The following is a 14457-nucleotide window of genomic DNA, read 5'->3' as shown; positions in this document are numbered from 1 at the left end:
ATGCTTTATATTAAGGCTGGTGAATATAGCACAAATCTTAACATCAAGATTTCAAGATACTTATCTGACTGCATTGTGCCAAGTGTAAAGTTTGGTGGAGGGGGGATTATGGTGTGGGGTTGTTTTTCAGGAGTTGGGCTCAGCCCCTTAGTTCCAGTGAAAGGAACTGTTAAGTCTTCAGCATACCAAGAGATTTTGGAAATTTTCATGCTCCAAACTTTGTGGGAACAGTTTGGGGATGGCCCCTTCCTGTTCCAACATGGCTGTGCACCAGCGCACAAAGCAAGGTCCATAAAGCCATGGATGAGCGAGTTTGGCCTTCTCATCCAACATCAGAGTTTGACCTCACAAATGTGCTTCTGGAAGAATGGTAAAAAAATTCACATAAACACACTCCTAAACCTTCTGGAAGGCCTTCCCTGAAGAGTTGAAGCTGTTATATCTGCAAAGGGTGGGCCAACATATTAAATCCTACGGATTAAGATTGGGATGTCACGTGAGTTCACATGTGTGCGAAGGCAGAAGTGTGAATACTTCTGGTAACATAGCGTACTACGGGTATCCAAACACAAAACAATGAGAATCAATGTTATTACAGAAGCTTAGTAAGTATTAGTATCTTAGCATTTAAGAGAGACTGATTCCAGCTGATTTAACTGATTCCAGATGTTTTAGGTTTTAGTTCACTGACATGCTCATGTCTGCAGAAATTTTCCTCTTTTCCGCTTATTGTCCTCTCTGTCATTTCTGTGTATAATTTTTTTTTTGTTTGTTTGTTCAATATGAAGCCAGTGGAACAATATTTGCTTTCCAGTGATTTATGCTACCCTTAACTTTCAATTAAAAACCCATCAGAAAACACACAAAGACAGTTTAATAAGTGAATACTTATATGCTTAAATTTAATAAGTAAATACATATCTTAAACTTATTTGAAAAATGCCTCAACAAGGTCAAACTAAATATTAAGCATTGTGTTTTAAAAAGAAAGTGGAAACAAATTGTTTATTTAAATTGTTTATCGCAAATTCAAACTGTACAAACAACTGAAGCACAAAAATTTAGGATATATTTACCATTCAAATCTGTTTCTCTTTATTTCCATCTGACCATTGCTGTCAGTCGGCACACTTTAAATCCTTTAAAATTGTTATATTAACATAGTCTTTTAGTCTTTAAAAATGCAGTGTGGAATGTAATTTATTGCAAATCAAATGAACCTTTGTATTTGAAAGTCACACTGGTAGATTTAATATCTAAATTACACATGATGAAAATAATAAGGTATCAGTAATCTATATTAATATTTATAACAGAGTAATCTTATTTACAGAAACATTAAGCAACAACCAATTAACAACAATTTTAAGCGAAGAGCTTAATTCTATTAAACAGGAACCTTTACAGTCTAGTGCTCCAGATATATATACACTGCAAAGCATTCTTGAGTAAGATGTTTTCAAGGCAGAATTATATAAGACAACAGTTTTGAAGCCAAATCCATAATACACAAAATATTCCTCTTCCCACAAATGAAGCTGATCAGCCAACATGTTTGGTATCCACAATTTTGTTTTTATCTTTGCACTGGAGCAATGGGGATAAAATAGCTAACAATCAGTCTAAGGGAAGCTCATACAATACTAATTACCAGCATGTGAACTGCATTGTAAACTCATCCTATTCAAACTGCACCAGTTTCTTAATTTTAAACAGATATGGTTGCAGAGTATGTTTGCTGACAGTCTATAGGTGTCATGCTGTTATCTGTAAAACCAGTCAAACATATGTCATAGATTTAAAAACAATAGTACTGGCCATCTTGAAGAAGGATCCTGTATGGTTACTTTTTCCCATCTATATAAATAATAGTATTTCATACAGAGTCACAATAAACAAAATATCCACATAAACACTGCCTACTTAACCTACACACTTGTCGTCGCAGTGTGAGTCAAGTATGTGATGATTTAAGCATGCAGCTTGTGCAGTGCTAATGGGTGTGGTATTCCTTATTTGTTATGTACATTGTGGCTTCAATGCATAACTGTAAAAATATAATTGGAAACCAAAACATGTTCTGATTAACTACATTTTTTAAAAACATATATTGATGTTAAAATCAACCCATGTTTGAACCATAGTGAAAAAAAGCATTGAAAATACCACTCAAGAAGAGAAAGCTTTGTATGGCCCATAGTGCTTCTCCACTCTGGTGTGTGTGTGTGTGTGTGTGTGGGTGTGTGTGTGTGCGCGTGCGTGCGTGCGTGTGTGTGTGTGCGTGCACATAGGGCCAGTGTACTGTGCAATATGCTGCATTTATTTAAAATTCACACAAGAATTTCACCTTATAGTTAATTAGCTATTCATACAAATACAGAAATGAACACCAAGGGCACATACAATTATTTAGCTTTTAGTAGAATTATATATCAAAAGTGACCTATAAGGCAGTAAAACTGGCTCGCTGAAGCCAAAAGCACATTCCAGAAGGGAAGATATAACTGCACATACAGAACTGCACAAATATATACACAGACATAACCCAAATTGTAGCATAAAATGTACAGAGCCTTCAAAAATGAATGTCATAGTAAAGTCTGGGTATTTCTTGCTAATGTATTTTATCACTTTGGAATAAAAGCACTTTTTCAGGCCTCTAATTTTAGCTGAATTAGGTCAATTAAATGTGTATAAAACAACATTTTTAGCTTTGGTGTCTATTTTAGAGTTGATTTACATTAACACTATCATTAGCTTACAAGAATCACAGTAAGCAATTTGGAAACAACAAGAATTTTTGAAAGAATTCAAATTAGGCTAGCAGCTCAGGGCAAGGGGAAAAAAATGGAACTATGACATACTAAGAAAATAATCACAGGTTTATATAATACTTAGCAAAAACAACTCACATTTACGGTATGACCAAAGCGCTAAAGAAATCCCATAAAAGTAATTGACACTGCTAGTCTTTGACAGTAAAATCATAAAAGCTATGGTACACCATGCAAAGCTCTCATGAGCATCAAAGACAAGCCTACAAAAAGGGAAAAGCAGAGTGATGAGACAACAGACATCTGAAACAAAGAACTATGGACAAACAAGATGACATAAATGGTCTAAAAGCTAAAAGAACCATTCACCCACTCCCTATACAATTGAAAAATGGCAGACACAGCATGGTTTTTGGTAAGCTATGTGAAGATGGTCAAAGAACAAGGACTCTATAAACACAACTCTCAGTTTCCTATTGAGTGGGAAATGCATTTACACTGACTGGATGAAACTGTGCACAATACAAAGAAACAGAAGAGACTGGAACTGTGCAAGTGTTTCTCAGAGAACACAGATCGGTGGCAGTGCACTGAAGAAAATGGAAACAGAAACCAGACTGGCACTCTCTGGAATATTTCACCAACAAAACCACTATATAAGCTATTATTACCTGTTATACCCTCTTAAAATGTAGATCTTCAAATTTAAAATAAAAATATTTAATGTTAAAATATTTAAAGTTTACATATTTGCTCAAAACACCACCACCACTGAGAACATGGCAATATTTCTCTGTATATAACATATTATATGAACTGTGAGAGTATGCGTCACATCCCTGACTTTAAATGTCATCTGTGCTGTTTCATATGAAAGATATTAACAGCATTAACAACACTAATACTAATGATATTCATGATGGTCTCATTTCTTTGTTGGTGTCAAAACTATTACAGAGATAGGGGATGCTTCTGAGACAAAATGGACAGAAAAGGTGAATGAGTTTAAGCGTCTCCTTGCTTCAAACTGCTGAAATACTGTTGTTGAGCTCACTGGAAGCCTGCTCTTTGGGGCTTTGTTTTTCTAGAACAGAAATCTGTGTGATCGTGCTGCTCTCTGTAAACAGGGTCCGCCTCCTCTTACTGTAACTCAGGTAACCCTGCATCTGCCACTTCCACAGTCTCTTCTTCAGCTCTGCTTGCACCTTAAACACACACACACACACACACACACACACACACACACACACACACACACACACTGCGTGTAACATTATTACATTTGCAATAACGTCCAGGCTGTGAGGAAGTAGTTTGTGCCTTACCTCTCCATTGAGAAAACAGTACAACAGAGCCACAACAAAACCCTAAAAGAAAAGCGAAAGACAGACATTAATTACAGCAAAAAAAAAGAAACAATACCAAAATTGCTCCTTTTATCATGTTAGTGAAATGTACATACACTGCTGTTTCTTGAGATTAAATATTATCCAGCAAAGTGCACTGCCCTTTAGAAAGTAGTTCTACGTGATCCTATTTTTTTCTGGACACTAGAGGGACGAGGGGGCTAACCTGAAAAGATCCCAGGCCAAGCTCGATGTAGTAGCGAACATCCTCTCCTGTGCTCTCCGGCAGGAAGGCAAACACCATGTAATGCATGCCAAACAGTGGGATCAGGAACAGAGTGGACTTAGCCAGCCTCCTACATGCATACAAGGTCTTCATCAGCATGCAGTCCTCAGCAGTGACTCTGTGCATCTAAATATTATCCAGAACCTTATTTATGATGTACTTCACATTAGAGTGTGTTCAATTATCTAACAACGAGGACCAAAACATGGCTTAGTGTGTCTCACGAGTCCGAGGTGTCTTGTGTCGGAAACCTCAAGGCCTTACGTTAAGTGGCTGGTGTCATTGCCTCCAACTCCAGGAGACTTCAGCTTCTGAACGAGTATTCTGATTACATTGATGAAGATGATGAAGTTTCCCTAGAGCCACATGAATAAAAATGGATCATTGCAAATCTTAGAGAAGTGTATTCAGCATATCAGTTAATGCTGAAGGGTGGAATTGTCTTTCGTGGTCTCATCTCTTTCATATTGCACTTACCAAAAGGGATGCTGTGATTGGTCCTTTTATAATCCACCAATTGAGGGCTATGTCTGTGTCATCCCAGCACCTTCAACATTGAGTTTAGCCAACAATGTCTATTCCCTCAGCAAATTTATTCATGCTACTTCAATTATTCATGCTTTATTCATGAGTTAACATTCATGAACAAATATAAAACAAAGCATTACACTTGTATAATGCTGACATCATTTTGAACATCATGTGTGTCTGCTTAAAACCCCCCCTGCTGAACACTCAGGTGCCATAGAATGGAAAACTGTATTCACCTTGGTATAGTTGGATAAGGAGAGGTGCCCTGGTGTCACCTCCTTCAATGAAACTTAAGCAAAACAGGGTCACAAAATGCACCAACTGAAAAAATCTAGACTGTTACGTGATACTCTAGATTGATAAATATTCCCCTAAAATTTGCCCAAGTTCTACTCCAGCAAATATTAGCCTAAATTATCTATTTAGTATTTCTACTTTTGTTTAGCTTTACTTGGAATTTATTAAAATATAAAATAATTCAGATACATAATAACATCAAGCAATATTTTAAAAGGGATTAAAATATGTTGTAGCCCAAGTTTTACTCCAGCAAATATTATCATGGACCTGCACAGCCAAAACTTCAACAATTCCTCAGCTATTGTGAAGAACAAAACAATGACAATGGAGCAACAGACATGGTTGACATTAATATTTAACAGGATCCCAAACTTCAGTTTCTTAAACCTCAGACAATATAAAGAAGGCTTCACTCAGGGACACCAAGAAGAATGGCAGTTCTAACTTTATCAGCATCACAACCTGACCACAACCTGAAAGTAGCTAGTAGCTTGTCAGTTGAATCCACATGGTCTTACACTGAAAGCTTTGTGATGTTAGGATTGAAGACATGTAGCTAGCTAGGATAGGTATAGTTAGCTACTAGCAAGGTCTAAGCAAGTATATTTACATTTTTGGCATTTAGCTGACACTTTTATTCGAAGTGACTTACAGTTATGACTGAAAACAACTTGAGCAACTGAGCGTTAAAGGCCTTGCTTAGGAGCCCAAAAGAAACAACTTGGCTTCTAATTTGAAGTGTAGTGCCTTAACGACTGAGCTACCACTGCCCTATCGAGACAGTAGATCTGCCCTAACTAGACAGTAGAGCTAACTTCTAAACAGTTTGATGACCTAGCTTATTTACATGGAGGTTCATTTTATTCAGTCTCATTCAAAGATATTGCTGGAGTTGGCACATAAATCTACAATATAAGATGCATATTTGTCAGTCCCTTTGTCAGGTAAATTTGTCATTTCTATTTAATCAAGACACAACTCAGAAGATATCAAACCCATCTCACTCTTACTTAACATTAACTGGTGGAAACAACTTTTTGGTAAGTCAGTCTGTTAATCAGTTTTGTTTGAGAACTGAAATATCCTCTGATGCAGGCTCATACATATGCAGATGGAAGCCTAAATGCTCCATGGTTCACCACTCACAGTTAATTAGTTATTGATTGATTTTTATCTATTGTTTGTTTTTGAGCCATTATAGTGCATTGCCATAAACAAGTCAACCAGAGCAGAGCTGACTTAGCCCACCAAAAAAGGATTGTAAAAAAAGAAATCATTTTAGGGCCAAATATAGGATTGTCAGTGGTCATGGAAAACTGCAGCTGGGCATTTTTTCCCCCAAATAAATTAATATACCTTCTATATAGTGTGATGGAAAATTAGTGAACTGAAGTCTGTTATGCCTCAACTCTGTGACAGGAAACATGCCATCATGTGTGGTGATCTTCTCAAGAACAACGTTCTGTGGGAAGTTGTCCTCTTGTTGGCCTCATGCTCTCGAGAATGGTTTCCTGCTTCTTACTGTGTATAAATAACTCAGTGTGTGACCACCTCCTTACTCTTGGCTCTATTCTACCTTGAGTGAGACTTGGATCCTTTCAGCAAAAAGCTCGCAATAAAGCACAAATGACAAATTACACCTCTGATGCTTTATTTCTAGATTTCCACTACAATAGACATCAAAGAACAATTTAAACATACTGAATAAATACATTCTATGGCACCTTTAAACCTGTGGAACCCCTGTTAGTTTGAAGTGGTGAAGCACTTACCCTCTGTTGTCATAGAAATTCCTGGCCAGCACCCAAATGGTCAATATTGTTGTTGGAAGGCCTAAGAGATGCAACAAACAGCTGAGCAACAGAAAACAATCCTAGCAGTATGCTGTGAAACATGTTTTTAAAAAAAAATCATATTCAAGAAGCAAATCGCCTTCAGGTCAAGCATAGTTTAGATCTGCACATATGAAAAATTTTACTATTACATAGATTTAATCGCTGCTATATATCTAGCTACCTTGTCCATCTTGAAGTACAAAAAAGTTGGAAGTGTTGCTTTTTGCAGATCTTTCTTTCCCAGACCTGGTTAGGGAATGCCCCTACAGTGTACATTTTAGTCTCTTCCTGCTCATATACTCATTTCCCCGCTCATAACACAGCCTTGAAATGTTTGGTAATTAGTTGATAAGTATTTTCCAGTAGGAAAAGGCAAAACTCTGCAGGCCCAGGACTCGGCACTGCTGACCCAGATAATGCTTAAGTTGTACTTGTATTTGTTCAAATTAGGTTTTTAGGGTCATGGATTTATTCAGGGTTTAAAGATGTACTCTGCATTCCTGAGGCCTTTGTTATTTGCTGGTTTAATGGATGTAAGCATCTGGATAAGGATGTCTGCCAAATGTAAAAATGACAGTGTAGGACATTTCTGATGTGCTTACCCCAGCCAATAAGGATGTACCACCAGAAATACTTCTTTTGGGAAACAAAGGTGAAAGCTAGCAGAGTCTGCAGGTACATGCCCTCCACCAGCAGCCAGAAATAGTTAGCGAGGATGCTGAACTGGAAAAAGGCCACTGCGGCCTTGCATGAGGCCTAAGACAATGTGTGTGTGTGAGTGTGTGTGTGTGAGTGTGTGTGTGTGTGTGTGTGAGTGTGTGTGTGCGTGTGTGTGTGTGTGAGAGAGTGTGTGAGTGTGTGTGTGTGTGTGAGTGTGTGTGTGTGTGAGTGTGTGTGTGAGTGTGTGTGTGTGTGTGTGTGTGTGTGTGTGTGTGTGTGTGTGTGTGTGTGTGTGCGTGTGAGTGTGAGCGTGTGTGTGTGTGTGTGTGAGGGAGAAAGAGTGAGACAGAGAGGCAGATATAGACAACACTATCAAACATTGATTAGGGAGATGTTATAGTAAGAGCACCTAATTTCTACACATAAACTGGCATGATCCATTAAAGGTAAGTAACAGTCTCTAACGTGTTCACATTCTTCCAATCTTCTCCTTACTTCAATCAATGACATTAATGAGTCAAGCATCAAGACTTATCTGTGCACAATGGGAAGACGTAAAGCTGGGTTAATATGGTACAAAGCATCTGCATTGAATCATTATATAAACACTTAGGTAATTATGTAAGCTTTAATTTGAGATTGACTACTACAACCCATTTCTTTTTACCGCGAATATTTTTCTATATGACTGACATGGAGCAATCTTCCTTTACTGTACAGATAAAGATAATTGCACTGCAGATCTACATGCTCCACAAGATTTCCAATCCAAACAAGTATGGTTTGCAATATCTGCTGAATTCTGACTGTGGAAACAGCTTAACATGGCAAATGTGCATGATGTGCATGATGTGTTTTTTTGTGTGTGAGACATACTGTAGACATACTGCAGTGGTCATGGTCCTCATCACTAAAGAGGACAACATCTTTAATGAAGACTGCACTGGCCCTCAGGATGAAGGAGGAGAACAGATTGATGTGGATATAATTCCTCGTGCAGTGGAATTTCCTATTTTCAAATTGCAAGAAAGAAATTCGATCTATGCTGATATGGATGGAATCTTCTTAATATATGAGTAGTACCAACAAACAGTAGATAAAAATGTTGTTTTCAGTTTGCTTTAGCAGTCATACTCCACCAATGTGGATCAGGTTTCTTTTATATTCACATTCAGATGGGATGCTCCTTACAGTACCTGAGGGCTGTAAAGACAAAGATAGCCGATATGAGGGAGATGAGAGAGGTAGCATAGCCTGCAGTGTAGACCTGTCTGAAGGTGGAATAATATGTCATCTAAATGGAGAGCAAGAGAACCGAGAGTTAGAAAGAAGAGAACCCAGCAGAGTCTGCTCAGTTCAGCTTGCCTCTAATATAGTCTGAGATGATATAACAATACAGTTCTGCACAAATTCTGCAGTTTTCAGATGATTCATTTTAATGTATTGCATACTGGCCTCAACTAAATAAAAGGTTAAAGCAGAAGTCCATTTTTCAGATTTTGTTTTGCCTTTTTAGTACTATGTCCATTGTAGGGGAAATTCTGGTGCACATCATATTCTGGTGCTTTACAAGATGATCACATAAAACAACCAAGGCTTGTAGAACATAACCCATAAATTACATATTTTCAAAGAAAAAGTCTGCCAGTGACAATGTCCTATGAAATATGGAAAATGGATATGGGTCACTGACTCATAAGAAAAACAAAAAAACCACAAGTATTTTCATATTCAAGAGACTCAATGCAATGAGGCACTTTTTTTGGAAACAATACAGCATAGTATGTTTTATTTTTTGGTAGCCAGATAGCTTCGGCTGGCTGTGCCTAACTCTTCTTGTATGTTAACATGCATTCTCCAGTGGAAAGCAATGACACATCACTACCCACAACATTCAAATGAGTGTGGAACAGTAAATAGTTCCAAATGTGTCTTGTTCTTCATGTGTCTTTGTGTTTTATTCTGTGCCCCTCAAAAACACCTGCAACAAATGTATATTAAAAGCAGAATAGTCACACATGCTCAGGTTCAACAAGCTTTTCCACACAATTTTATAAATTAGTCCACGATCACCCTTAATGGTTCTCTAGGTTCCTCTATTATAATATATCCCCTCTACTGAAAGATGGAGAAAACTAAACCTACCAAGGAAGAAAGGGTGTATAGGGTTCTTGTGTGCCAATTCGGACACATTAATTCATTTGTTCACATTAATGGCATGTTCCACTCTTAGCTCTAATATGTTCACCATAGAGCATGTGTACATATACTTATTTGTCTTTGTGTATGTGCACATGTACATGCATTCATATGTGCCCAGACTTGTGTAAGTGTTAGTGTCAGTTTGTTTACATGTGTGTACAAGTGTGTGTTAAGGATTAGCATATTAGCATCCTCTTAATTCAAGACAGCATCTCTAAAGCTCTCATTAGCATTTGATTGCATATTCAGCAATTTGCCCCTAAAGAGGTTGAAAGAGGGAGACTGAAAAAAAGAAGAGTGCAAAGAAGAGGAATAGTGGGGCGGTTGGGCTAAGAAACGTTGCTTTGCCTATCCTTTCTTTCTCTCTCTTTCTGCCCCTCCCTCCCTCTGTTTTGTCCTGCCATTCCATTTAAATGAGATGAAAACCCCGTGTGCCCAGTTATGCACTCTCACACTGATATTATGTTACACTTATATAGCGCATTTCTCAGTACCCAAGGACACTTCACAGTCAACACACAACACAACAATTTTACATCCAGTCAACACACCAGTGAGAAGCAGCCAAATGCACACAGCACATTCTCAACCAGAAACCACAGCCCCCTGGGGGACTACATCAGGAACAGGAAAGGGAGAGAGAACAACCCAGGACATAGCACCATCCATCACTGGGCATGCAGGCATTCCCTCTCTCTCTCTCTCTCTCTCTCTCTCTCTCTCTCTCTCTCTCTCTCTCTCTCTTTCTCTCTCTCTCTCTCTCACACACACACACACACACACACACACACACACATTCAATTTTAGGGTAACCAATTTTTACCTAACCTCCATGGCTTTTGGACTGTGGGAGGAAATTAAAGACCCCAGAGGAAACCCACACAGAGACATGCACCCTTAGCACTGACAAACAAACATGCTACCCACCAAACCACCATGCTGCTCAGTGTCAATCTCAATGTCACTACAGTTCTAGGCAATACCACCACTGGCCACCAGAGGACAGTCTCACCAGAATTCTGCACCCCCAACCCCACATCCCCCTTTGTTCGTCACACTATTGTCTGCACCTATACCTTGTTATCAATTATTTCCATTGTATTTTAGTCCCTCTGTTACCGAGTCACCAATTATATCTGTTATCTACTCTTAACTTGCCACTACTTAGTAGCCTGCAACTCTGAGGGGTCCTGATGGCTTGCCTGTTTAAGACCACTTCTTGGTTTGTCGAGTTTTTCACTTTCCATTAGTGTTTTGAAAACTTGCTTGTTCAGTCTTCATGGTGTTTTTGACCCACACCCGTTTCTGGATTTCTCTATTGAATTTATGCATCAGTTCTGTCAGCCAATGTATGATGGAGAAAATGAAACTAAAGAATATCCAAAGGAGTAAATGAGCTGGTAAAATGTACTGAATTCTAAGAACAATAGTTATACAGCAACTGGCAGATGTAGTAAGCCTGTATAAATGGATTAATAACAGAAAGAATCCGGTGGAATTAGTTGTCACCTCATTCTCGGTCAGGTTGTCTACAGTTGTGCAAGCATTCGCATGAGATGGGTACAGGTCACTCCAGCCATTCTCAGTGCAGTTCCGAAATATGTAACCTGAGGAAAAAAAAAAGAGGTATTTTTTTCATGCATTAAAATGCAGCTCCATGTGCATTACAAAGAAAAAAAACAAATAAAAGCAAATCATATGAGAGCAGAAAGAAGAAAACTACAAAAAACTGATTGACCAAAACAACTGAACAAAACAATTAGATGATTAAATTATAATTACTAATAAAAACAATGTGAAATGATAATGTAAACATAAAATCTAAAAGCTACGCTAAGAAAATATATTTCCATTCAAGTTTATTGCCAGCATTTATATGCACAAATGTACTGAATAACTGAAAGTGTTTGGTTTATTGTCAGGGTTATGGCATCAAAAAGCAGGGGGGTACAAACTGTTTTACTTTGCTGATTTATACTCTGATATTTCCATAACCCTTTCCAGGTTGAGTGGGAGGCACCTGAGGTGATGATTCTGGGGGTTTTAAGGCATCTTCTATGCTACGTGTCCAATATGAGTGGAAGAGCAGTTCTAAGACCTGAGCAGTTTTCATTAGCTCCTGAAGAGATTTACAGTCTGCAGCAGTAACTGACTGACTGAGCATGATGCAGCTGGTCAGTAGGAACTGGAGGCATGTTGGTCATTTTTCAAAGTTCAAAGTTTACCACTGCAAGGCAAACATGAAATACGTGCTGAATTACAACCAAATGCCCAAACCAAATGAGAGGTGTTGGCTGTACTGGAGAGATCATCAGCTGTATGAACTCTAGGGAATTTAAGTCTGCTCACTCTTTCCACAGTTGTCCCCTCAATGCTAAAGGACATGCGTGCTCTGTTCCTTGTATTTTCATCGCTTTGCTTTGTGTTAGTTGTGTTTCACCTTCCTATACACCTCCTCATCCTCAGTGATGAGATACACTATTGTTGTGTCATCAGCCAACCTGTTGGTGGAGGATGAGTCATGCTTGGCGTGCAGTTGTGGGTGTATGCTGTGTATAGCAGGAGTGAGAGAACACAGCCTTGGGGCAGACTGTGTTTACGATGAGTGTGGAGGAGGTGCATGCCTTGCAGACATCTCTTCATGGATGGAAGCTCATCACTTGAAGCTAAACTGCAGCAATGCTGAGCTGTTATACATCGCTGGATATGCCTCCCCACGTCAAGAACTCGAGAGCTCGTTAACTCTTGGACGACTTCAACTGACAAGGCGCCCAACCCTGGGGTAACTTCTAGATAGCCAACCCTCATTTTCTCTTCATATTGCTAACTTGTGTCAGTCATGCAGGTTCTTCCTCTACAACATCAGGTAAATCTGGCCATTTCACTCCATGGCAGCCTGTCTGGTGCTTGGTCAGTCCCTTGTCCTTTGTAGAGACTGGACTACTAGGTCTTCCCCCATCAGACCCCTGCAACTCATGTAGAATACAGCTGCGCATCTTGTTTTCAACTTCCGGAAGTTCTTCCATGTCACCTCCTTGCTGCATTCCTTCCACTGGCTCCCAATAGCAATTTGTATCTGATTTAAAGTGCTAAAAGCAATAAATAATCCCCGTTTTGCACCGCGCTGCCTTCGAGCCTCTTGTACATCTTGAATTGAACCACCATTCCACTAGGCACAGCAGAGACACTGGCTGTTTTCAAATGAAGCCTGAAGAATCACCTCTTCACTGAGTCACTGTTCACTTAAATATGCATTAAAAAACTTTGTCCTCTTTCAAATTTTAGCAAATGCATTAGACTGGTAGTATTCTTGACACTTATCTACCTATGCTAGCATGAGGATATGCTTTTCTTAAAGACTACAAAGCATTTCTGTAACTCATTCCGGACAAGGGCATGTGCCAAATGCTGTTAATGTAAGTATAGTCACCCAGCTTGACAGTTTGAGGTCAGCCAGTCAAGAAATCCAAAGCTCAGCTGCAAAGGGTGTTACTGATTCCCCGATTTACAATCTTAAAAATACTTGGACGGAATGATGGCCTTGAATGCTCAGATGAAGTCTATGACCAACATTCTGACAGAGGTGGTTGATTTCCTCGGTTTGCTGGTGATATGTGAATGACCAGACACTGCATCTTTAGTGGGTCAGTCTGCATGGTTTGCACACAGGTGTTTGTCCTGTGTGCTGCTATTAATATATGCATGCTAAGACCAGTCTCTCTGTAAACTTTATTAAGATAGGTGTAAGGGGATTCTCATTGAGTTATATAAATGTGGTGTTCTTAGGTGCAGGAATGATAGTTAAGGCCTTAAAGCATATGAGAACTTTGATTTCAGCCAGGAAGAGACTGAAGATGTCAGTGAGTGGTAGGCAGCAAGTTGGTATATGCTCTCAGTGCTTGCTCTGGGAGGCAGGCAGGTTCAGGGGCTTTGTGTGTAACTTCACCTGCAGTCAGAAAGAGAAATGAATCTGCTAGGGAAAATGCTGAGTTCTCACAGGTTTGCTTTGCATGGCTGGTTTTCAAAGTGATCAAATGTGTTAAGCTCTTCTAGAAGGGAGGCATTTACAGTTACTCCAACTATGGACAGTGCTTCAACAGTCAGCAGTTGCCTGGATCTCCTGCTGCATGTTCCATAGGCCAGAGCTATTGGTAAAATGAGATGTAGTTTGTTTTTGGCTACCTTCATGCCAGCCTTCAGATGCCCGTCTACTCTCAGTGCCTCCCTGTCTCCAAATCTGAAGAGACAGTCTTCACTGTCTATCCATAGTCTTGCTGTTAGACCAATAGCTTGCAATAGTTCCCGTATTGGTACTCCATGCATGATATGTAAACAAACAAGTACCTAATCTTTTAATTTTAAGCTGTTTTTTTTTTTTAAATTAGCTCCTGAGGTTCTGTTGTAGGATGAATTCACCAAATTAATAATCACTAAAAGCAGTCTCACAATTTCTTTTGCATTTGGGTCTTGGGGCAGAAAGCAGTCCTTTGTTTGATGATCTTAAACACAGTTGTGAACTACAT

The 14457-nt window shown here is 39.0% G+C and overlaps 1 protein-coding gene across 1 annotated transcript in view; it reads right to left on the bottom strand.

The window, feature by feature from the left end:
- Positions 1-948: 948 nt before the first annotated feature.
- ghrhrb (growth hormone releasing hormone receptor b) overlaps positions 949-14457 on the bottom strand; it is a 32950-nt gene continuing 19441 nt past the window's right edge. Inside the window, exons 4-13 of the mRNA XM_027024090.2 lie at positions 11444-11541; positions 8929-9026; positions 8609-8741; positions 7675-7828; positions 7010-7070; positions 4884-4953; positions 4671-4762; positions 4347-4476; positions 4100-4141; positions 949-3979 (exon numbers count right to left, since the gene is read on the bottom strand). Of these exons, the coding sequence (XP_026879891.2) occupies positions 3797-3979; positions 4100-4141; positions 4347-4476; positions 4671-4762; positions 4884-4953; positions 7010-7070; positions 7675-7828; positions 8609-8741; positions 8929-9026; positions 11444-11541 (1061 nt within the window). The 3' untranslated portion in view covers positions 949-3796. The remainder of the gene's footprint in view (positions 3980-4099; positions 4142-4346; positions 4477-4670; positions 4763-4883; positions 4954-7009; positions 7071-7674; positions 7829-8608; positions 8742-8928; positions 9027-11443; positions 11542-14457) is intronic.

Source organism: Electrophorus electricus, chromosome 3, assembly GCF_013358815.1.
Source record: "Electrophorus electricus isolate fEleEle1 chromosome 3, fEleEle1.pri, whole genome shotgun sequence".
Lineage (NCBI taxonomy): Eukaryota > Metazoa > Chordata > Actinopteri > Gymnotiformes > Gymnotidae > Electrophorus > Electrophorus electricus.
Note: the sequence above shows the minus strand (reverse complement) of the source record. Positions and strands in the feature narration are given on the sequence as shown.